The following is a 23,752-nucleotide window of genomic DNA, read 5'->3' as shown; positions in this document are numbered from 1 at the left end:
GAAACTAGTTATTTTGAGAATGCCAAATTTGGGAATAGTTTTTCAACCCAGAAAAAAAAATGTGCTTTTACGGTCATTACAAATATCTTGACCAGCTAAAACAGTACAGATTTGCTTGAATAGAAATGTGAGACCTGTTTTTTTTTGCACTGTGTGACAGGTTAAGGTTTAATCTCAGAATCAGACTTCTATCTGCACGGTAGCGTGTGTCTTAGGTTTTTTCTGAATGACACTATCAGTACCTTCAATGTAAGATATCCTTTTTGGGATAGATTTCAAGTAGGCCTCAAATACCAGAAACTAGTTATTTTGAGAATGGCAAATTTGGGAATAGTTTTTCAAACCAGAAAAAAAAATGTGCTTTTACGGTCGCTACAAATAACTTGACCAGCTAAAACAGTACAGATTTGCTTGAATAGAAATGTCAGGTCTATTTTTTAGGCGCTGGGTGACAGGCTCAACTTGCCCCTGATGTAGTATATGGCCAAAAAATAACCACACTGTTGATGGTTAAATGCACTTGGATGACACAGGCTCAGCCTGCACCAGATGTAGTATATGGCCAAAAAATAATCAGACTGTTGATGGTTAAATGCACTTCGGTGACACAGGCTCAGCCAGCAGCTGATGTAGTATATGGCCAAAAAATAACCAGACTGTTGATGGTTAAATGCACTTCGGTGACACAGGCTCAGCCTGCAGCTGATGTAGGATATAGCACAAAATAACCACACTATTGATGGTTAAATACACTTGGTGATAGCTTGTGCTGGCGCACCACAAGTCACAAAATGGCCGCCGATCACCCCAGAAAAAAAGTGATCTAAAAACGCTCTGGGCAGCCTCAAAAAAGTGAGCAAGTCAATATTAGCACTTCAATGATCCACAGCTGCAGATCGATCACAGAATGAAGTCTTTTGGAGGAGTTAATCACTGCCTAATCTCGCCCTAACTTCGCAGCTGCAACCTCTCCCTATGCTTGAATCAGCAGAGTGACGTGCAGCGCAACGTGACCCAAGCTTATATAGAGGCTGGGTCACATGCTGCACTGGCCAATCACAGCCATGCCAATAGTAGGCAAGGCTGTGATGGCCTCTTGGGGCAAGTAGTATGACGCTTGTTGATTGGCTGCTTTCCAGCCTTTCAAAAAGCGCCAAGAAAGCGCCGAACACCGAACCCGAACACAGACTTTTACTATACAGTTCGGGTTCGCTCATCCCTAGCCAGCACCCATTTTTCTGCAGTCAAGGCTCCACCACCTCAGCAGAAGGGAGCTGTGTTTCCTTCCCATCATCTACTGGTCCTGATGCTCCACAGAAGCAATTGCAAAAAGACAACAGTACATGTGCACTCATCCAATGGCGCAGAAGCTGAACGTGCTCCTGGCCAAGTTGCTGGTGCTGCAGTCCCTCCCTTTCCAAGTGGTGGACTCTACACCTTTCAGAGAACTGATGGCTTGTGCAGAGCCAAGGTGGAGAGTCCCAAGCAGTCATTACTTTGCAAAATAGGCAATACCAGCCCTGCACACTTATGTTGAACAGAAAGTGGGCCAGTCCTTGAGCCTGTTGGTGTCTGCTAAAGTTCACAGCAGCGCCAATGTGTGGAGCTGTAACTATGGTCAAGGAAAATATATGTCCTTTACGGCCCACTGGGTGAATGTGGTTCCTTCCCAGCCACACTAGCAACTTGGCCAAGTGACGCCACTGCTGCCTCCATGCTCTCAAGCTGTGGGTCCTGTGCCAATGTCCGCCTCTGCCTTCTCATCTTCCACCGTGTCCTCAGACTCCACTGCGAGGACAATTCGGAGTGCTCCTCCAGCATACCACATGTGCAGGGCATGGTGGTGTCACGGTGTTCTGCACATAGATTGAATGGGCGAAATAAGTCACACTGGGGAGGAAGTGCTCCACGTCCTACATCTAGAAATCGAATCCTGGCTTTCGCCTCACTAACTCAAAATAGGAACCATGGTCACCGACAACAGGAACAACATGGTGTCAGCGCTGCGTCAAGGAGGGCTGAGCCATGCACACTGCATGGGCACATGTTTAATCTGGTTGTGAAGCGGTTCCTGAAGTCTTCCACCCATCTGCAAGACATCCTGAAAATGGCCAGGAAACTGTGCATGCACTTAAGCCACTCTTACACTGCAAAGCACACCCTCCTTGAGCTGCAAAGGCAGAAGGGAGTTCTCAAACATCCACTGATATGCAATGTTTCCACCCATTAGAACTCCACCCTCCATATGTTGGACCGACTATATGAAGAGAGGAAGGCCATAAATGATTTCTTGATGTTACAGGCGGACAGAAGTACTCCACTGTGTAACTTCCACATTAGCCAGTGGCAGCTCATGCATAACACCTGCAGTTTGCTCAGGCCCTTTGAGGAGGCCACTTTATTTGTCAGTCGCCAGGATTACGGGATGAACAACATCATTCCACTGATTCATGTCCTGGAGAAGATGCTGCTAATTCTGGCTGGCCAGGGGACAGCGCCTACATTTCACGGCCACATGAGCCCTGTGGGGCTGAACTGGAAGAGGAGGAGGAGGACATTCATGCACAAGCAATGTATACCGAAATGGGTGGTTTTTCTGCCCAGGTGACAGGAGAGGAGGAGCTACAGGGCAATGAGGAAGACCCAGCAGATGACCCAGACAAACAGTGGCAGTATGCAGTGGAGATGGAGGCAGGGAGTCCCTCCGAGTCACTTGCGCAAATGGTCCAATGCATGCGCAGTGTCTTGCTTAGTGATAGCCGAATTGTCACCATTCGGCAGAGGGATGACTACTGGCTCTCTTAGACCCTTGCTACCCATCGAAAATGGGGGCCTTTTTTTTCACCTGCTGAGAAGGAGGATAAACTGAACTACTAGCTAGACATCCTATGTAGTAAGTTGTCTGCTGCCTATGTGCGCCATCGGCCATCCTCACAAAGGTCTGACCGGGGAGGCCATCTGCGCTCACGTTCCACTGCCATGGCTGGAGGAGAGGGGTGGGGAGGCAGGAGCAGTACCAGCTACATCAGCAGCAACATAAGTCTAGAGTCTCTGATGAGCAGTTTTCTTCTCCCACCTAGTGAGGAAACCACCCACCAGCAGCAAGACATGGAGCAGAACCTGAACCAGCAGGTGGTGGCATACTTTGAATGCACCCTGCCACCCCACATCGAAGATTCCCCTACTGGACAGCCAAACTTGGTTTGTGGCCACAACTGGCCGAGTTTGCCATGGACAAGCTTTCCTGCCCGGCCAGTAGTGTGGCATAATAGCAGGTGTTTAGTGTGGCGGGGACCTTAGTTACCCCAAGGAGAACTTGCCTTTTCACCCAAAATGTGGAGAGACTGAACTTTGTGAAGATGAATCAGGCATGGATCAGCCAGGATTTCCAAACATCAGTACCTGATGCATCAGACTAGATCATTTGTGGAGCCAAACCCAAACTTTGTTAAAAGAGACCAGTTTCTTCTGGCTACCTGCCTCAGCCACAATTCTGATGCTGCCACCCGCCTGATGCCACACACCTGCTGCCAGGTGCTCCTACTGACACCCACCATCTTGTGCTGGTACTGCCACCTACCCACCTCCCCACTCTGTGACTGGGCCATTGTGTGGACTCCTCATGAAGTTGCCACATCACCACTATGACGGAGATGCCATTTTCCCTGTTTGGCCTTGTTGACATCACCATTTATTTTAACCTTCTTCTGATCTCTCAGGACAGAAAAATGAGACACACAACTGAACCTGTCTTTGGAGCAGCCATAAGGCCTGTATGACATGGGCCCTATTTCGCATCAGGATTGGCTCATGATTTGGTAGCCAAAAGCAGGAGTGGGTACAAAACACAGAAGACATGCAAATATTCCATTCACATGTCATCTCTGTTTTGGATCCACTCCAGTTTTTTTTGGCCTTAGCAATTCTGATGGATTACTGCTGACACCCTCTCCACTCTGTCGGGGTGGGGGGGGGGGGGGGGGACCTCTACTTATATCATCATGTAACAGAACAGGTTCTGTAGAAATCTGTGGAATCAGCTGATGACAGTATAAAAAGGAGTGCGAATTTCACAGTATTTTTAAAAAATTTACTCATCTCTACTTCCCATGTACTACAAAGCTGTGATGCAGGTACAATTGACTAAAATAGAAGCTTTAATTATGTGTTTGCCCTGAGTCCCTAGTGGTGGTGCAGTGCTTGCACATTAGAAAGAGAAGGAGTTCAGCACCGGGTCCCGTCCCCCAGGCCCCTATAGCAGTTGAGTGGTCTGCCTCCATTTAAGGTTCGCCACTGCCTACACAGTGTATAAATGCCACCTCTATATCATGCCTAAAACTAAAGTGGCTCAGTGTTTAAATAACACTCAAATACAATGCTGAAATAATACTGCCCTACAGGGCCTATATAATCATTCTATATGAAATACAAAACAGTTGCCTAAACACCCAAGTCATATTGCTATATGGTACCAAAAGAATGCCACCACCCATACAGTGCAGAAACAATAAAGCAAAACACTTTTTCTTAACAGGATCACCTTTTCTCCTATTTCAGACATATCCCCTCCCGGCAGCATCTGTAAATCAGGAAGCAAGGCGCAGGCTTCTAGAACCCGCTGATATCGCGCCTCATCTAGAGGTGACCCAAACAAGATGTTATCTCTCAGCGTGGCATTCTGGATCCAGGCTTGTTGAGGAACATAGCCCACAGAACCCTGAAACACAAAGTTGCACTACTAATAAGATATTATATTACCCATAATGTTATACAAATCTATGTGCAGTATTTTAGACAGGAGATGGAACTCACAGAATACAGTGTTCACGTTATACCTTTATGTTGATGTGTCCATAGACATGGTCCATTTCTCCAAGCATCGCACAGACAAGTGACGATTTCCCAGAACCAACCCCACCAACTACTGCAACCAGGTTACCTTCCTTGATATTCAGGTTGACACTGCACATATGAACATCAGAGGTGTAGATAGACATGTACGAAATTGTCAAATTTACCCATGCTAAGCCTAGAGGGGGAACATCTACTTCTACTACAGTGGGCCACCTAGGAGATATTGATAATTCATAAAGGACCTGTCCACCTTAAAAATAGTTGTACACTTGGCAAAGCTTGAAACCTCAGCTGACATGACTACACTTAGACGTCAAGAACCTGGTATCCACCAACATAGAGCAATCAGTAGATGAATGTAGAAATACAGGCGATAGGTGTCACTAACTTACTACCTTGGGTTTTTATCTCTGTACCACGTGCTGTATTATTATGCTAATACTACTATTATTATTTTGGTTTGTGGCAAAATAAAAGTGCCTCCATTATTTTGCTTCTGCTGCAATACACATCAGGGCAACATGCAATATCGCCTTACTTCTTCACTGCTGGAGATGTGCCCGGTTCCCAGGTAAAAGAGGCATCAGAAAACTGGATAGCAGCATCTGTGAATGATAAGGTACGTCTCACATTATGAACCAAAACACTATAAAACATAGCAAGTCTTAGACTGGAAAACTGTTGTGCCTACAATAGATGCAATTGCTATGTGGCTTGTGGTTCGAGGGGGGCAGAAAGTTGAGCTGCTCCTAGTTCCCGACACAGGGTCACATTATTTTCCTGCAGCTGCCGCTCAGGGGAGTCACAGCATAGAGATTTTTACAGCTTCCTCTAAGTTCACTAGTAGCTGTACAAATACATGCAGAGAGCTCCCCCTAGAGGTGGCTGCAGGCCACCAGAGTCTTAGTATGTACCATACAAAGTGAAGCAGGGGGTTTGGAGCTGTATGGAGTAGATTTATCAATTTATTTATGAAGCCAGTTCTATTCCATAAATACATTGAAAAATATGGTATTCAGAAGTATCTGCGCCACTATCACAGGACCCCATAGCAAAAAACATTTTTTTTTTAACTTGTGGATTAGGCAGAGTGCTGGTTCTCCTTAAGGAGACCAGCTATGTATGGAAACTTACTGGTAGTGATTTATGGTATGGAAGTTATTGTCAATGCTCCATTTGGAAAGAATATGCAAAGAGGTATTGCCCAAGGAAGAGAATCATCTCTTGTGGAAATGGCTCCATATGAGTCAAAATCCGACTTTTGAACTAACTTCCAGTAAATCTCTATACATAGCTGGTTTCTTTAAGGAGACCCAGGAGGCCATCTAAGCTGCAATCAAGGCATCACACCAAGCCGGAATTTGACTCCTAGAAAGCAACTTCCACAAGGTGGCGCTAGCGAGATGGTTTTCTTTCCTTGGGAGATATCTCTTTGCATATTCTTTTCCCATGGAGCATTACCCATAAGTCTCATAAATGTTGTTCATGGGCCAACTCCTTCAAACTCAAATTTTACTATTGGGCCCTATGATTCCTATGTACAACCCTGCTGCAAAATAAATACTGGACTATAGTAGTCACATCTACAGGCAATTCATAAGACCAATGTAGTGGGAATTTAGAAAGAGGAGACTTATCTCCCCCTTACTCCAGTTTTTTTTTTGTTTTATCGTAAAACAGTCACAAACTTGGGGTCTGCGACTAAATTAGAGTTTTTATGCTGCCCTCGTCAGTTTCCAAATAGGAGGCATGGCGAAGGCAGTAAATGGGTGGGGCCATCAGCCTATTTATTATCTTTTATGTTGGAAACTGGCATAAACGATGACTGAAATCTACGCCAGCCACGAACTGGCATAGATTTCAATCAGACACACAGACTGCACGTTGTCATGAATGCATCCTCTGGCGGTGAAGGGCATATGAAGACCGAAGTAGAACATACCGATCTTGATAAATCAGCATTTGCAACCACTGGGCTACCACTTTATGCTCTAAATGTATGAATATGGATAAGACTTTGATGTTTACTTCTTACCAAAAGTGGGATCATTGCTTATGGCAGAGTTATCCAAGTCATCTCCTCCCAAGTATTTCTCCAGGCGAGCACAGGATACTTTTGTCTGGAAATTGGAAATAGTCAATAGAAGACCGTTATATACACAGTGGTTACACACAGTACAACTATAGTTACGTTCTTAATAAAGTTAAAAACTGACTATTTGAGCAGTGCCCAAGAGCCCCTGCCCAGGGGGTGCCCCTAGCCCCTCAGTAAAGACATGTTGTGCAGAGGATCCAGACATAACTTTTACGGTCTTCCCCACCCTGGTCATGCGTGTATTCTGCACATCTGGCATCCATGTTGCAGCTGCAACACATAGGTGCATTTTCAATACGACAATAGGTCTCTATGTCAATGTGCAACTAGCGCCTCTCCCTGGGGCCCTCTATATAACACGCGCATCCCAGGTGTAGGAAATGCAGAGTGGTATAGTGCGGCCTAAAAAGTCTCTTTATCCATGTCACGGTGCTCCTTCCTGGACATGGCTGGACCCCAAGCTTTGGCAGGCAAACTAAACTGTGCTATATCTGTTTCTCTCTGACTCTGCTGTACTGACAGGCTGGCTGTATAACTCAGCTTCTTCTGTATGCTGCACTTCACTTTGTAGTCTTACTCTAGGTTATGCCAGGGAACTTTCTTCCTGGCTCCTGAGGCTTCAAGCTTTGGCCTCTGTGGCCAGCAGAGCTTAGGGTGCTCTGGCTGGCGTGGGCACGTCCAGCAGAGACGTGCCCCTGCACACCCTTCCCCTAACAGGGGGTACACTAGACTTACTAGAACTTCTGCCCCTCCCTTCCTGTTTGAAGTAGGGCTAGCCCACCCCCACTACAGAGGGTGGTTAGAATGAAATGGAAAGTTCCACTTTATTTAAGTATAGCTCTGCCGTGTTTGCTGCCACCTGCTGGTGAACCAGGCACATTACATGTTATAAACAGTTACATAACATTAGGAATGAACAGTGTGGAGGACCTGGAATAAATGCATAAGATGACATGAGGTTAGACCAACAAAGACAGTAGCAAGGTGCAGAAGTGGTAACACCACTTTGGGGTGTTACAAATGCAGGACACAGACCCGACACCCAATGGTCTCCAAGGCCATGAGAAATGGAGCAGAATAGTGCACGCCCTGAATTTCTACGCAAGGATCCTCGGAAGGAGGTATGGATGGCACCACGATGGGTCCGTGTGCAGCCTGCGTCCACACATATGTACATTCAATTTGTGTGAATAAAACCTAAAACGATAGATGTATATAGAAGATCTTTTACTTACCTGCACCATTCTAGATATAAGCATGGGCAGCATGCAGAGGGAGAATCGGAGAATGTTATACAGGGAGATGGATGTGAAGGCTCTCTCTGCATTCAGTATATTTTTTGGATCAACCACGACGTAAACCGCAAAACTGGCCACCGACACCTGCAAAAATGAGAAACAGTATCATAGTAGTTTAGGCAGATTTCTAAAAACGGTGTAAAATGAAGACTCTTTGTTGCGCACAGCAACCAATCAAAGATCAGCTTTCATTTCTTAAACTGCCCTGGTAAAATAAAAGCTGTACTGTGATTGGTTGCTATGGGAGACAAGCCTGTAACTTCAAAGAGGCCTATGTGGGAAATGGCACAGTTGTCTATAGCAACCTGTCGGGTAACATTTTATTTCTCAAGTTACCGACAATGAAAGAAAAGATTATGAGCCTCATTTAGAACTGTCTAATAGGAAGACTGTCTTAGTTGCCCATAGCAACCAATCAAGGCTCACCTTTGATTTTTTTCAGAACACTTTAAGAAATGAGTTTTCCTATTAGACAGTTCTGATAAATGGGGCCCTATGTGACTATAACATAAGACATGTGACAGGGTATTAACTGATTCTTACCAAAAACGGGGTACAGGAGAATATGAACATGGAGACAGAGAATAGATAGGCGAAGCGTAACAGGTCCTTCAGCTCCTTCTCACGAATTTCCTGCACACGTTTCTCAAATGAAGGCTCCCAGGCGTACAACTTCAAGATCTAGAACAAAACACATGACGTAGAGTAAATATGGCGGCAAACATTCAAAAAGCAGCTAAATACATCACAAGCCGAGTAATAACAACCCTCACCTTTATGCCGTTCAGAATTTCACTCATTATTTTCAGCCGTTTATCTTTGTTTTTCATGTTTTTCATCTGCAGAACACAAGAGTAGATTGGACTTTATGTGTATGTGCCATAGAGGCAGCCATAGAACCGAATAGTGGTCCCCTCCTCCATGTAAGACCAGTCGCAGGCCTCGCCCTCCCTCTAGGGTCATTATCGCCTACTTCCTCAAACTATTGCCCTTGGACAAAAAATTATAGTGCCCCCAACAGTACCATTCATGTTTCCCCCATGAAGGTGAAAGCCACAGTACCCCACAAAGTGCTTCCATAACAGTAGCAGCCACAGTTCCCCCATAACACTGACAGCCATGGTGCTCCTATACCACAGAGTCACTGTTCCCCTCTTAAAGGGTTTGTCCAGGATAAGAAAAACAAGGCTTACTAAGACCACCACACCTGTCCATAGGTTGTGTCTGGTACTGCAGCAGAGCTAAACTGAAGTGAGTGGTGCAATACCCCGCGCAATCTGTAGACAGATGTGGCGCTGACTTTGGAAGAAAGCAGCTGTGCTTTTCCTATGCTAGACAACTCCTTTAACAGCGACAGCCACAGAGTCCCAATAACATTGACAGCCATTATGCCCACATAATAGTGACCAACAGAGTGCCCACAACTAGTGGCAGCCACAGAGTCTCATAGCAGAGACAGCCATGGTACCCCTGCAGTATCCCGCTCCAGAGTCGCAGTACACCGCAATGTGCAAAAGTATGTATTTCTGTGTATTACATGTATTTACTGTATTTTGTCCACATTCGTATGACCCGCAAAAAAGATAGAACATGTCCTATTCTTTTCCTGCAGACCAGAATAGGCATGGTTACAATGGATGCATACAAAGAAAGATAAAAACCCAGATGCAACACAGGAGTAATTGCATTTTTTGGGGATACGCAGTTGTGTGAATGCACCCTTAGGCTGAATAGTGAGAGGAGCACTTGTTGCTGAATCATGAGCCAGCCTGGACCCAAATCTATCCACAGCTGGGCCAGAGACAACAACTACAAAAGCAGGCCAGATATAACAGAGGTGTAGAGAAAGCCCAGTAGAGATAACCTGTCTAAGAACTGTATAGCGTCCATATTCAGGAGCGTGATGCCTGAGCATACCAAATAACAGTTTGGCCCACTATCAGAAATACCCACACCCCAAGGTGGATTCTGTGGACATGTACTGCAAGTACAGCAACCTTTTAAAAAAAGGAGCAGCGTTTTTGTCTGCCATTAGAGGAAACAGCCCTGTAGTTGCATCGCATTACCTAAAGTGTACACCCCATGCCTGGATATCAAAGTCAGCTAGAGAAGCAGAGTAAGGAAAACTACTTTAAAGGGGTTATCCAAGACTAAACTTTATTTTTTTAACAGACATCATCAGAGTGGCTGGACCCGTGGCGGGGTTTAAACTTACCTAGTGCCTGCCACTGGATTCCGGCTGCATCGCTCCACTGCCACATCCGCAGGTCTGAGGTCTCTGGGAATCAATATGCTGTTTATGGGCGGTGACCTGTCAACTGTGTGGCAAGTGACCCAATGTTGTACCACATAGGTGACAGGTCTTTGCTGCGGCCAGTGATTGGCTGCAGCAGTCACATGACGCCCATCAACAGGATGTTGATTCCCAGAGATCCGGAACTTGATGAGGTGGCAGTGGAGCGATGCAGCCAGAATCCAGTGGCGGGGACCAGGTAACTATGAACCCCACCCTGGGTCCAGCGAATCTGAAGAGGCCTGTTAAAAAAAATTTTAGTCTTGGATAACCTTTTTAAAGAGACACTGATTTTCTCGCTCGTATCATTGGGGGACACAGAAGACCATGCGTATAGCTGTTGCCACTAGCTCAGCTATACCCCTCCTGCAGACACTGAGCTAATCAGTTTTAGTTTAGTGTCTGTAGGAGGCAGACATGTTTTCCTGCAGGTCTGCCAAAGATAATTTTCTTTTTTCTTTTTCTGAGCGGACTACAGACGGCCTCCAACCACCTGTTTTACCCCACACTTGAGGGGGGAGACCAGTGGGTCCTCAAGCCCGCTGCTCGTTCCCCACCTCTGGAAGACAAGGAGGAACAGTGGATCTCAAATCCGCTGTAACCCACCAGCTACAGTGTCACCTTATCTGCTACTTCCAGAAGTCCCCCCTGTTACCAGTGTAGCCACCCTCCCCAAGGGGCAACACACTGAAAAAGGTGACACTGCTAGAATCAAGGTGGGCAAAACCGTCTAGGTAAGTATTACCTACCTTTCCCTGCTGGCCCCCGCCACCATCCCCCCCCAACACCCCTCAGGGGTTAACCTTCCTCCCTGTACTGGGTTCTAGGGGCTAACCTTCTGCTGGGTCCCCTTCTCCTGTGTTCTCTAAAGTAAACACAGTAAAGGTTTTATTTCCTCAAAACCTTGGCCTCTCAGTCCCTCGGTCCCCAGCCCCCTCACCTTCCTCCAGGCCTGGCATTACTCCAGCGCTCACAGGCCTCCTTGGGCGGCCGCTGCTATCTCTCACTGGGCATCGGTACGCCCGTTCCCGGCCTCCTCTGTTCGGGGGGCAAGATCCCCCTGACACTCCCTCTCCCTCCATGTACTGCTCTCCCAGCCGGAAGTTCTTACGGTCGCCCCACCTGTACATGAGGCCCCGGCTCTGTGGCCTACTATGCCACGTTCTACCAGAGTGTTTGGGGGCGGGGACTGTACTCTCAGAGCGCAAAACTTTGCGCCCATATCTTCGGCCCACTGAGCTCCGCCCCCAAACAATAGGCAGCGTGCTACCGCTAGCTACTTACGACTAGGATACTGTACATCCTGTAGCATTACCCCCTTCCATAGGTGGAGTACTTGCACTACCACTTGATACTGTACAGCCTGTAGCATTACCCCCTTCCTTAGGCGGAGTAATTCCACTTTCACTGGATACTGTACAGCTTGTAGTATTACCCTCCTTTCTTAGATGGAATACTTGCACTACCACTGGATACTGTACAGCCTGTAGCATTACCCTCCTTTCTTAGGCGGAGTCTTTGCACTACCACTGGATCCTATCCATTCTGTATCATTGTTTTTTTTTTCATAGGCAGGGTTTTTGCACATGGGACCCTATACATCCGGTAGCAAGGCCTCTTCTCATAGGTGGAGTATTTACTTCACCACTGGATACTGTATAGCCTGTCCCATTACTCTCCTTTTATAGATGGAGTACTAGAAATATCACTGGATACTGTGCGTCCTGTACCATTACGCTCCTTCCTAGGCAGAGTATTGGCACTACCACTGGATCATACCGTATATTCCCGGTAGCATTGCCCTCCTTCCATAGTGGGTGTATTTACACTTCCACTGGATACTGTACATTCTGTGACATAATCCTCATTCCATGGAGTAATTGCGTTACCACTGGATCCTATACAGACTGTAGCATTACTCTCCTTCCTTAGACAGAGTAATTGCACTTCCAGCGGAGACCATATGTTCTGTTGCATTTGTAATGCCCCATAGTGGCATTACCACATCCTTTTGTACCCCCAACTATCTGCATTCTGTGATCCTTTGTCATCTTAGATATTTATTGCCATTTCCTGCAATATGTGAATGTGTTTCCTTGTAAAACAATGTTAAAGTATAATCTTCCTGGTTCAACAGCAGGTGGCAGCAGCATTGGCAGAACTAGTTTCCATGGAGAGGAACCTTCTAGTTACCTTCCAGCCCTCTCTAGATAGGGAAGAGTTTAGTTAGTGAGTCAGTCTAGACTACCCCCACCTGGGAAAAGGTTGTGTGTTGTCTAGCAGAGCACTGTCTGCTCTGTTAGGCCCAGAGGCCGAGCCTTTGAAGTCTACATGGTTGCTTGTCCCCTCCTGGGCTTGCATTACCTTAACCCCAAGCTAAGAGAGCTTGAAGCCAGGAAGAAGTTCCTAGGATTAAAGTGAGAGACAGACCACAGACAGCTAAGTAAAATTCCAGCAGAAGAGGAAAAGTTCCTATTTAACCCAGCTATCATAGCAGAGCTGATAAAGCTACAGCATAGCAGAGCTGAGATTGTTGCAGATGTGTTTGCCTGCCAAAGTTAAGCCAATACCTGCTGATGACCAAGATACCCTTTGGAAACTAGATTATCGTTTATGCCAAGTAAAGCTGTGTTCAACATTAATGCAAAGTCTGGACTCCGTTGATTCTACTTATTCATCACCCAAGTTCAACAACCCCACTTTTGCACTTGCTTCGGACTACACCACGTCTGGGATCCAAGGATATCCAGGTAGGAGCACCATAACACGTGCTTACAACACCTTCAGAGAGAGTGTAGGTCACTCTACACCACTCTGGAAATCCGATATCTGGGTACCCACACTACCATCTACAAAGGGGACTCCATGCCCTTGTTGCTTAACTGCAACTGGCGTCACGACTAGAGTTGAGCGAACACCTGGATGTTCGGGTTCGAGAAGTTCGGCCGAACTTCCCGGAAATGTTCGGGTTCGGGATCCGAACCCGACCCAAACTTCGTCCCGAACCCCATTGAAGTCAATAGGGACCCGAACTTTTCGGCACTAAAAAGGCTGTAAAACAGCCCAGGAAAGAGCTAGAGGGCTGCAAAAGGCAGCAACATGTAGGTAAATCCCCTGCAAACAAATGTGGATAGGGAAATGAATTAAAATAAAAATAAAATATATAAAAATAAACCAATATCAATTGGAGAGAGGTCCCATAGCAGAGAATCTGGCTTCACGTCAGCAGAGAATCAGTCTTCATGCCATAGCAGAGAATCTGGCTTCACGTCACCCACCACTGGAACAGGCCACTGTCACATATTTAGGCCCAGGCACCCAGGCAGAGGAGAGAGGTCCCGTAACAGAGAATCTGGCTTCATGTCAGCAGAGAATAAGTCTGCATGTCATAGCAGAGAATCAGGCTTCACGTCACCCACCACTGGAACAGGCCACTGTCACATATTTAGGCCCAGGCACCCAGGCAGAGGAGAGAGGTCCCATAACAGAGATTCAGGCTTCATGTCAGCAGAGAATCAGTCTTCATGTCATAGCAGAGAATGAGGATTCACGTCACCCACCACGGGAACAGGCCACTGTCACATATTTAGGCCCAGGCACCCAGGCAGAGGAGAGAGGTCCCATAACAGAGATTCAGGCTTCATGTCAGCAGAGAATCAGTCTTCATGTCATAGCAGAGAATCAGGCTTCACGTCACCCACCACTGGAACAGGCCACTGTCACATATTTAGGCCCAGGCACCCAGACAGAGGAGAGAGGTCCCGTAACAGAGAATCTGGCTTCATGTCAGTACAGAATCAGTCTTCATCTCATAGCAGAGAATCAGGCTTCACGTCACCCACCACTGGAACAGGCCACTGTCACATATTTAGGCCCAGGCACCCAGGCAGAGGAGAGAGGTCCCATAACAGAGATTCAGGCTTCATGTCAGCAGAGAATCAGTCTTCATGTCATAGCAGAGAATCAGGCTTCACGTCACCCACCACTGGAACAGGCCACTGTCACATATTTGGGCCCAGGCACCCAGACAGAGGAGAGAGGTCCCGTAACAGAGAATCTGGCTTCATGTCAGTACAGAATCAGTCTTCATCTCATAGCAGAGAATCAGGCTTCACGTCACCCACCACTGGAACAGGCCACTGTCACATATTTAGGCCCAGGCACCCAGGCAGAGGAGAGAGGTCCCATAACAGAGATTCAGGCTTCATGTCAGCAGAGAATCAGTCTTCATGTCATAGCAGAGAATCAGGCTTCACGTCACCCACCACTGGAACAGGCCACTGTCACATATTTAGGCCCAGGCACCCAGGCAGAGGAGAGAGGTCCCATAACAGAGATTCAGGCTTCATGTCAGCAGAGAATCAGTCTTCATGTCATAGCAGAGAATCAGGCTTCACGTCACCCACCACTGGAACAGGCCACTGTCACATATTTAGGCCCAGGCACCCAGGCAGAGGAGAGAGGTCCTATAACAGAGATTCAGGCTTCATGTCAGCAGAGAATCAGTCTTCATGTCATAGCAGAGAATCAGGCTTCACGTCACCCACCACTGGAACAGGCCACTGTCACATATTTAGGCCCAGGCACCCAGGCAGAGGAGAGAGGTCCCATAACAGAGATTCAGGCTTCATGTCAGCAGAGAATCAGTCTTCATGTCATAGCAGAGAATCAGGCTTCACGTCACCCACCACTGGAACAGGCCACTGTCACATATTTAGGCCCAGGCACCCAGACAGAGGAGAGAGGTCCCGTAACAGAGAATCTGGCTTCATGTCAGCACAGAATCTGTCTTCATGTCATAGCAGAGAATCAGGCTTCACGTCACCCACCACTGGAACAGGCCACTGTCACACATTTAGGCCCTGGCACCCAGACAGAGGAGAGAGGTCCCGTAACAGAGAATCTGGCTTCATGTCAGCACAGAATCAGTCTTCATGTCATAGCAGAGAATCAGGCTTCACGTCACCCACCACTGGAACAGGCCACTGTCACATATTTAGGCCCAGGCACCCAGGCAGAGGAGAGAGGTCCCAATTCAGAGATTCAGGCTTCATGTCAGCAGAGAATCAGTCTTCATGTCATAGCAGAGAATCAGGCTTCACGTCACCCACCACTGGAACAGGCCACTGTCACATATTTAGGCCCAGGCACCCAGACAGAGGAGAGAGGTCCCGTAACAGAGATTCTGGCTTCATGTCAGCACAGAATCAGTCTTCATGTCATAGCAGAGAATCAGGCTTCACGTCACCCACCACTGGAACAGGCCACTGTCACACATTTAGGCCCTGGCACCCAGACAGAGGAGAGAGGTCCCGTAACAGAGAATCTGGCTTCATGTCAGCACAGAATCAGTCTTCATGTCATAGCAGAGAATCAGGCTTCATGTCACCCACCACTGGAACAGGCCACTGTCACATATTTAGGCCCAGGCACCCAGGCAGAGGAGAGAGGTCCCATAACAGAGATTCAGGCTTCATGTCAGCAGAGAATCAGTCTTCATGTCATAGCAGAGAATTAGGCTTCACGTCACCCACCACTGGAACAGGCCACTGTCACATATTTAGGCCCCGACACCCAGACAGAGGAGAGAGGTCCCGTAACAGAGAATCTGGCTTCATGTCAGCACAGATCAGTCTTCATGTCATAGCAGAGAATCAGGCTTCACGTCACCCACCACTGGAACAGGCCACTGTCACATATTTAGGCCCAGGCACCCAGGCAGAGGAGAGAGGTCGCGTAACAGAGAATCTGGCTTCATGTCAGCACAGAATCAGTCTTCATGTCATAGCAGAGAATCAGGCTTCACGTCACCCACCACTGGAACAGGCCACTGTCACACATTTAGGCCCCGGCACCCAGACAGAGGAGAGGTTCATTCAACTTTGGGTTGCCCCACAATATAATGGTAAAATGAAAATAAAAATAGGATTGAATGAGGAAGTGCCCTGGAGTACAATAATATATTGTTAAGGGGAGGGAGTTAATGTCTAATCTGCACAAGGGATGGACAGGTCCTGTGGGATCCATGCCTGGTTCATTTTTATGAACGTCAGCTTGTCCACATTGGCTGTAGACAGGCGGCTGCGTTTGTCTGTAATGACGCCCCCTGCCGTGCTGAATACACGTTCAGACAAAACGCTGGCCGCCGGGCAGGCCAGCACCTCCAAGGCATAAAAGGCTAGCTCTGGCCACGTGGACAATTTGGAGACCCAGAAGTTGAATGGGGCCGAACCATCAGTCAGTACGTGGAGGGGTGTGCACAGGTACTGTTCCACCATGTTAGTGAAATGTTGCCTCCTGCTAACACGTTCCGTATCAGGTGGTGGTGCAGTTAGCTGTGGCGTGGTGACAAAACTTTTCCACATCTCTGCCATGCTAACCCTGCCCTCAGAGGAGCTTGCCGTGACACAGCTGCGTTGGCGACCTCTTGCTCCTCCTCTGCCTTCGCCTTGGGCTTCCACTGGTTCCCCTGTGACATTTGGGAATGCTCTCAGTAGCGCGTCTACCAACGTGCGCTTGTACTCGCGCATCTTCCTATCACGCTCCAGTGTAGGAAGTAAGGTGGGCACATTGTCTTTGTACCGGGGATCCAGCAGGGTGGCAACCCAGTAGTCCGCACACGTTAAAATGTGGGCAACTCTGCTGTCGTTGCGCAGGCACTGCAGCATGTAGTCGCTCATTTGTGCCAGGCTGCCCAGAGGTAAGGACAAGCTGTCCTCTGTGGGAGGCGTATCGTCATCGTCCTGTGTTTCCCCCCAGCCACGCACCAGTGATGGGCCCGAGCTGCTTTGGGTGCCACCTCGCTGTGAACATGCTTCATCCTCCTCCACCTCCTCCTCATCCTCGTCCTCCACGTCCTCCAGTAGTGGGCCCTGTCTGGCCACATTTGTACCTGGCCTCTGGTGTTGCAAAAAACCTCCCTCTGAGTCACTTCGAAGAGACTGGCCTGAAAGTGCTAAAAATGACCCCTCTTCCTCCTTTTCCTCCTGGGCCACCTCCTCTTCCATCATCGCCCTAAGTGTTTTCTCAAGGAGACATAGAAGTGGTATTGTAACGCTGATAACTGCGTCATCGCCACTGGCCATGTTGGTGGAGTACTCGAAACAGCGCAACAGGGCACACAGGTCTCGCATGTTGGCCCAGTCATTGGTGGTGAAGTGGTGCTGTTCCGCAGTGCGACTGACCCGTGCGTGCTGCAGCTGAAACTCCACTATGGCCTGCTGCTGCTCGCACAGTCTGTCCAGCATGTGCAAGGTGGAGTTCCACCTGGTGGGCACATCGCATATGAGGCGGTGAGCGGGAAGGCCGAAGTTACGATGTAGCGCAGACAGGCGTGCAGCAGCAGGGTGTGAACGCCGGAAGGGCGAACAGACGGCCCGCACTTTATGCAGCAGCTCTGACATGTCGGGGTAGTTGCGAATGAACTTCTGCACCACCAAATTCAGAACATGCGCCAGGCAAGGGATGTGCGTCAAACCGGCTAGTCCCAGAGCTGCAACGAGATTTCGCCCATTATCGCACACCACCAGGCCGGGCTTGAGGCTCACCGGCAGCAACCACTCGTCGGTCTGTTGTTCTATACCCCGCCACAACTCCAGTGCGGTGTGGGGCTGTGCTGAAGTTGGTGGTGAAGGTGTGTGGCTGACTGGATGAGCAGGTGGAAGAAGAGGAGGAGGAAGCTGAGTAGGAGGAGGAGGAGACAGGAGGCAAAGAATGTTGCCCTGCGATCCTTGGCGGCGGAAGGACGTGCGCCAAACAGCTCTCCGCCTGGGGCCCAGCCGCCACTACATTTACCCAGTGTGCAGTTAGGGAGATATAGCGTCCCTGGCCGTGCTTACTGGTCCACGTATCTGTGGTTAGGTGGACCTTGCCACAGATGGCGTTGCGCAGTGCACACTTGATTTTATCGGACACTTGGTTGTGCAGGGAAGGCACGGCTCTCTTGGAGAAGTAGTGGCGGCTGGGAACAACATACTGTGGGACAGCAAGCGACATGAGCTGTTTGAAGCTGTGTGTGTCCACCAGCCTAAATGACAGCATTTCATAGGCCAGTAGTTTAGAAATGCTGGCATTCAGGGCCAGGGATCGAGGGTGGCTAGGTGGGAATTTACGCTTTCTCTCAAATGTTTGTGAGATGGAGAGCTGAACGCTGCCGTGTGACATGGTTGAGATGCTTGGTGACGCAGGTGGTGGTGTTGGTGGTACATCCCATGTTTGCTGGGCGGCAGGTGCCAACGTTCCTCCAGAGGCGGAGGAAGAGGCCGAGGCGGCCGCAGCAGCAGAAGAGGCCGAGGCGGCAGCAGCAGAAGAGGTAGCAGGGGGAGCCTGAGTGACTTCTTTGTTTTTAAGGTGTTTACTCCACTGCAGTTCATGCTTTGCATGCAGGTGCCTGGTCATGCAGGTTGTGCTAAGGTTCAGAACGTTAATGCCTCGCTTCAGGCTCTGATGGCACAGCGTGCAAACCACTCGGGTCTTGTCGTCAGCACATTGTTTAAAGAAGTGCCATGCCAGGGAACTCCTTGAAGCTGCCTTTGGGGTGCTGTCACGAGGGTATCAAGAGTGGTTAATCCTGGTTGTTGTTCCTGTGTGCTTCCCTCCGGATCCCTGTTTGGCTTATTGTTGTCTCCTGTTGTCGCCCACCTGGGAATATATGTTGAGTCTGTGTTGTCTGTCCTCCCCTTGGTGTTTTCCCTTAGAGTTAGTGGTGCGGACTAGTGTTCCCATCGCCCTGTTCACTACCTAGGGCTCAGCTCAGGGAAAGCCAGGGCTTTAGGCACGTGATCGGCTTACGGGTGAGGAACCCGTCTAGGGACGTCAGGGCAGCCAGGTGCCAGCCGCCAGGTGAGTCAGGGGTCACCATCTTCCCTCTCTCTTGGGCAGGGCCTTCCTCGTTCCCTCCCTCTGTGTCACGTATGTGATAGCCACGCCGACCGTGATATTATAACTGGCCCTTACTTTTTGAGAAAAAAAATATATATATATATATATATTTTTTTTAATTGTTGTTTTTTTTTTCTCTCTCTACTTAGAATCCAATATGGATCCTATTGATGCCTTGGCAGAACAGCTTCAAAGCCTGTCTTTGGAGGTGGCAGGATTGAAGGCGTCTGTTCAACAACAGCAGCAAATGCAGGAGACCGCACCCCCAGCGGTTGCTATGGGTAACCAGGTTGTCACTGAACCCAAGGATGCTCTTCCCGACAGATTTTCTGGGGGAAGGGACAAATTTGCGACGTTCCGTGAGGCCTGCAAATTATATTTTAAGTTGCGCCCTTACTCCTCAGGTCATGAAGAACAGCGGGTAGGGATTGTCATTTCCCTGCTTCAGGGGGATCCGCAATCCTGGGCGTTCTCGTTACCCCCTGGTTCTCATGCTCTTCGGTCAGTGGAGGGATTTTTTGGGGCTTTGGGTCTCATATATGATGACCCTGACCGAGTCGCCCTGGCTGAGTCGAAGTTACGGAGACTCCTACAGGGAGATCGGTCAGCAGAGGAATATTGCTCAGAGTTCCGTAGGTGGGCTACGGATACTCAGTGGAACGACACGGCTCTCAGGAGTCAGTTCTGCTCTGGGTTATCTGAAAGGGTTAAGGATGTACTGGCGCTGTATGAGACCCCCCTTTCCCTTGATGCTGTTATGTCCCTCTCTATCAGAATAGATAGACGTCTTAGGGAGAGATCAAAAAATTCCGGAGCAATTGGTTACCTCTCCCAAGCAACAGTCAGCCTGTACTGACTTAGATGAGCCTATGCAGCTAGGCGGAACTTCTCGTCAGGTCCGTCCTCCCGAGGTTCGCCGTAGGGGGGGGGCTTGTTTTTTCTGTGGGGGGAGGGGTCATTTCATTAATGTCTGTCCCTCCTTTCTCAAAAACAAAAGACCGTCGGAACTACTAACCCCGGGCTGTGCGGAGGATGTCAGCCGTGGGGTATACGTTTCCTCCATACGAACATCTCAATTTGTGTTACCAGCGGTCATTGTTTTTGGTGTTAAGACGGAGTCTATTTCTGTTTTTCTAGACAGTGGAGCAGGGGTAAACTTGATTGATGCCCATTTTGCCCGCACTATGGGTTTGTCTCTCTGTACGCTGCAGAGACCTATTCCCGTATTCGCTATAGATTCTGCTCCTCTGTCTCAGAGAAACCTCACCGACATTGTTCGTAATTTACACCTTCGGGTAGGGGACCACCATAATGAGTGTCTTGCATGTTACGTTCTGGAGGGCCTTCCCTCTCCGGTGGTATTGGGTCTTCCCTGGTTGGTAGCGCACAATCCAGTGGTGGATTGGCAGGCCAGGGAGATATTGGAGTGGAGTGAGCATTGCAGAGTGAATTGCTTAAATAACAATTGCTTAATCGCCTCCATAGCTTCCCTACCTACATTTATTTCGGATTTTGAGGACGTTTTTTCGGAAAAGGGTTGTCAGAAACTACCACCTCATCGTCCTTATGATTGCCCGGTTAACCTGATTCCCGGGGCAAAATTACCCAAGTCCAGGTTGTATAATCTTTCGGGTCCCGAGAGACAAGCCATGAAAGATTATATCTCCGAGAGTCTGGCTAAGGGACACATCAGACCCTCTTCTTCACCCGTGGCTGCAGGGTTTTTCTTTGTTAAAAAGAAAGATGGGTGCCTGCGTCCTTGCTTAGATTTCCGTGAGTTAAACCAGATAACCATCCGTGACCCATACCCTCTTCCTCTCATTCCTGACCTTTTTAATCAGATTGCGGGTGCTAAGTGGTTCTCCAAACTTGATCTTAGGGGGGCCTACAATCTGATTCGTATCAGGGAAGGGGATGAGTGGAAGACAGCTTTTAACACCCCTGAGGGGCATTATGAAAATCTAGTTATGCCTTTCGGTCTGACCAATGCCCCTGCTGTCTTCCAACATTTCGTGAATGATATTTTTAGTCATCTCATCGGCAGGTTTGTAGTCATATACCTAGATGATATCTTAATTTATTCAGCTGATCTGAAAACACATGAGGTGCATGTCAGGCAAGTACTGCAGGTCCTATGGACGAATAAATCATATGCGAAAATTGAAAAATGTGTCTTCGCTGTTCAGGAATTACAGTTCCTGGGATATCTATTATCTGCGTCAGGTTTCCGCATGGATCCTGGGAAGGTCCAGGCAATTTTAGTTTGGGATCTTCCTGAGAACCTTAAAGCCCTACAACGGTTTTTGGGTTTCGCTAATTTCTATAGAAAGTTCATTAAAAATTATTCAGTGATCGTTAAACCCCTTACCGACATGACTAGGAAGGGGACGGATTTTTCCAAATGGTCGGACGCCGCTAAAGATGCATTTTCCTCTCTAAAGGAGAGGTTTACCTCGGCACCTGTTCTAATTCAACCTGATGTCTCCCAGCCTTTTATTGTCGAGGTAGATGCGTCAGAGGTGGGAGTGGGAGCTGTATTGTCTCAGGGTCCGTCTCCTGGCAAATGGCGTCCTTGCGCTTTCTTTTCCAAAAAATTATCTTCTGCAGAGAAGAATTATGATATTGGAAATAGGGAACTGTTGGCGATTAAACTGGCGCTTGAAGAGTGGCGTCACTTCTTAGAGGGAGCAATCCACCCCGTCACGGTGATTACGGATCACAAGAACCTTCTGTACCTAGAATCGGCTAAACGTCTCACCCCTAGACAAGCTAGGTGGTCGCTATTCTTTACCAGATTTAACTTTGTAATCACCTATCGTCCTGGGGCAAAAAATACCAAGGCAGACGCATTATCTCGTAGTTTCCCTGGAGGGGGTAATGTTTGTGATCCGGTACCTATTTTACAAAGAGGAGTGGTTGTCTCTGCTGTACACTCTGTTCTAGAGGGAAAGGTGTTAGAGGCTCAGGGGGACGCCCCGGCCTCTTGCCCCTCAGAGAAATTGTTTGTACCGTTAAACCTGCGTCTTGAATTATTAAAAGAACATCATAATTCGGCACTTGCTGGACACCCGGGTAGTAAAGCAACCTTGGAGCTTTTATCTCGTCGTTTTTGGTGGCCAAGGTTGCGTCAGGATGTAATGGATTTCGTGTCTACTTGTTCTACTTGTGCACGCACGAAAGTCTCTCATACACGTCCAGCAGGGTCTTTATTGCCACTTTTCATCCCCAATAGGCCATGGACACATCTGTCAATGGATTTCATCACTGACTTACCGTTGTTGGCGGGTAAAACAGTTATCTTGGTAGTAGTAGACAGGTTTAGCAAAATGGTACACTTTATTGCGCTACCCGCACTTCCTAATGCTAAAACTCTCGCTCAGGTGTTTATCAGTGAAATCGTGAAGCTTCACGGGGTCCCTTCCGATGTGGTTTCAGATCGGGGAACCCAGTTTATTTCTAAGTTTTGGAAAGCTTTTTGTTCCCGTTTGGGGGTTCACTTGTCCTTTTCCTCAGCTTTCCATCCTCAGTCGAATGGACAGACTGAGCGTACCAACCAAAACCTAGAAACATATTTAAGGTGTTTTGTGTCTGAAAACCAAGAGTTGTGGTCATCATATTTACCGTTAGCTGAGTTTGCCATAAATAATCATTATCAGGAGTCCACTGGCAAGTCACCATTCCTTGGTGCATACGGTTTTCATCCCCAATTTTGTACTTTCAAAGAGGGGGGGTCTTCTGGGGTTCCCGAAGAGGAAAGGTTTTCTTCATCTCTTTCATCGGTATGGCAGAAGGTGCAAGTTAACTTGAAAAAGATGAGTGGTAAATATAAATGCATGGCCGATAAGAAACGGTCGCCAGGTCCGGACCTAGGAGTGAATGACTATGTGTGGTTGTCTACTAGGAATATTAAGTTGAAGGTTCCCTCTTGGAAACTGGGTCCTAGATTCATTGGTCCCTATAAAATAGTAGCCGTCATTAACCCTGTGGCTTTTCGCCTGGAGCTACCTCAGACTTTTAAGATCCATAACGTCTTCCGTAAATCGTTACTCAAGAAGTATGTTCCACCTCTTGAACCATCGCCGCTGCCACCTCCTCCTGTTATTGTGGATGGTAATCTGGAGTTTCAAATAGCCAGAATTGTTGATTCTCGTCGGGTCCGCCGCTCTCTTCAGTATCTGGTGCATTGGAGGGGTTACGGTCCCGAGGAAAGAATGTGGGTTCCAGCGTCAGAGGTAAACGCCAACAGGTTAATTCAGACTTTCCATGCCTCTCATCCGGAGAGACCTGGTCCTGAGTGTCCGGAGGCCCCTCGTGAAAGGGGGGGTACTGTCA

At 48.1% G+C, this 23,752-nt stretch overlaps 1 protein-coding gene across 1 annotated transcript in view; it reads right to left on the bottom strand.

Moving 5' to 3' along the window:
- Positions 1–23,752, bottom strand: part of LOC121003104 (canalicular multispecific organic anion transporter 1-like) — a 150,565-nt gene that overhangs the window by 56,949 nt on the left and 69,864 nt on the right. Inside the window, exons 11-17 of the mRNA XM_040434682.1 lie at positions 9,021–9,086; positions 8,791–8,928; positions 8,185–8,331; positions 6,890–6,974; positions 5,393–5,459; positions 4,836–4,962; positions 4,541–4,717 (exon numbers count right to left, since the gene is read on the bottom strand). Coding sequence (XP_040290616.1) covers positions 4,541–4,717; positions 4,836–4,962; positions 5,393–5,459; positions 6,890–6,974; positions 8,185–8,331; positions 8,791–8,928; positions 9,021–9,086 — 807 coding nt within the window. The remainder of the gene's footprint in view (positions 1–4,540; positions 4,718–4,835; positions 4,963–5,392; positions 5,460–6,889; positions 6,975–8,184; positions 8,332–8,790; positions 8,929–9,020; positions 9,087–23,752) is intronic.

This window comes from Bufo bufo, chromosome 6, assembly GCF_905171765.1.
Source record: "Bufo bufo chromosome 6, aBufBuf1.1, whole genome shotgun sequence".
NCBI classification, from domain to species: domain Eukaryota; kingdom Metazoa; phylum Chordata; class Amphibia; order Anura; family Bufonidae; genus Bufo; species Bufo bufo.
Note: the sequence above shows the minus strand (reverse complement) of the source record. Positions and strands in the feature narration are given on the sequence as shown.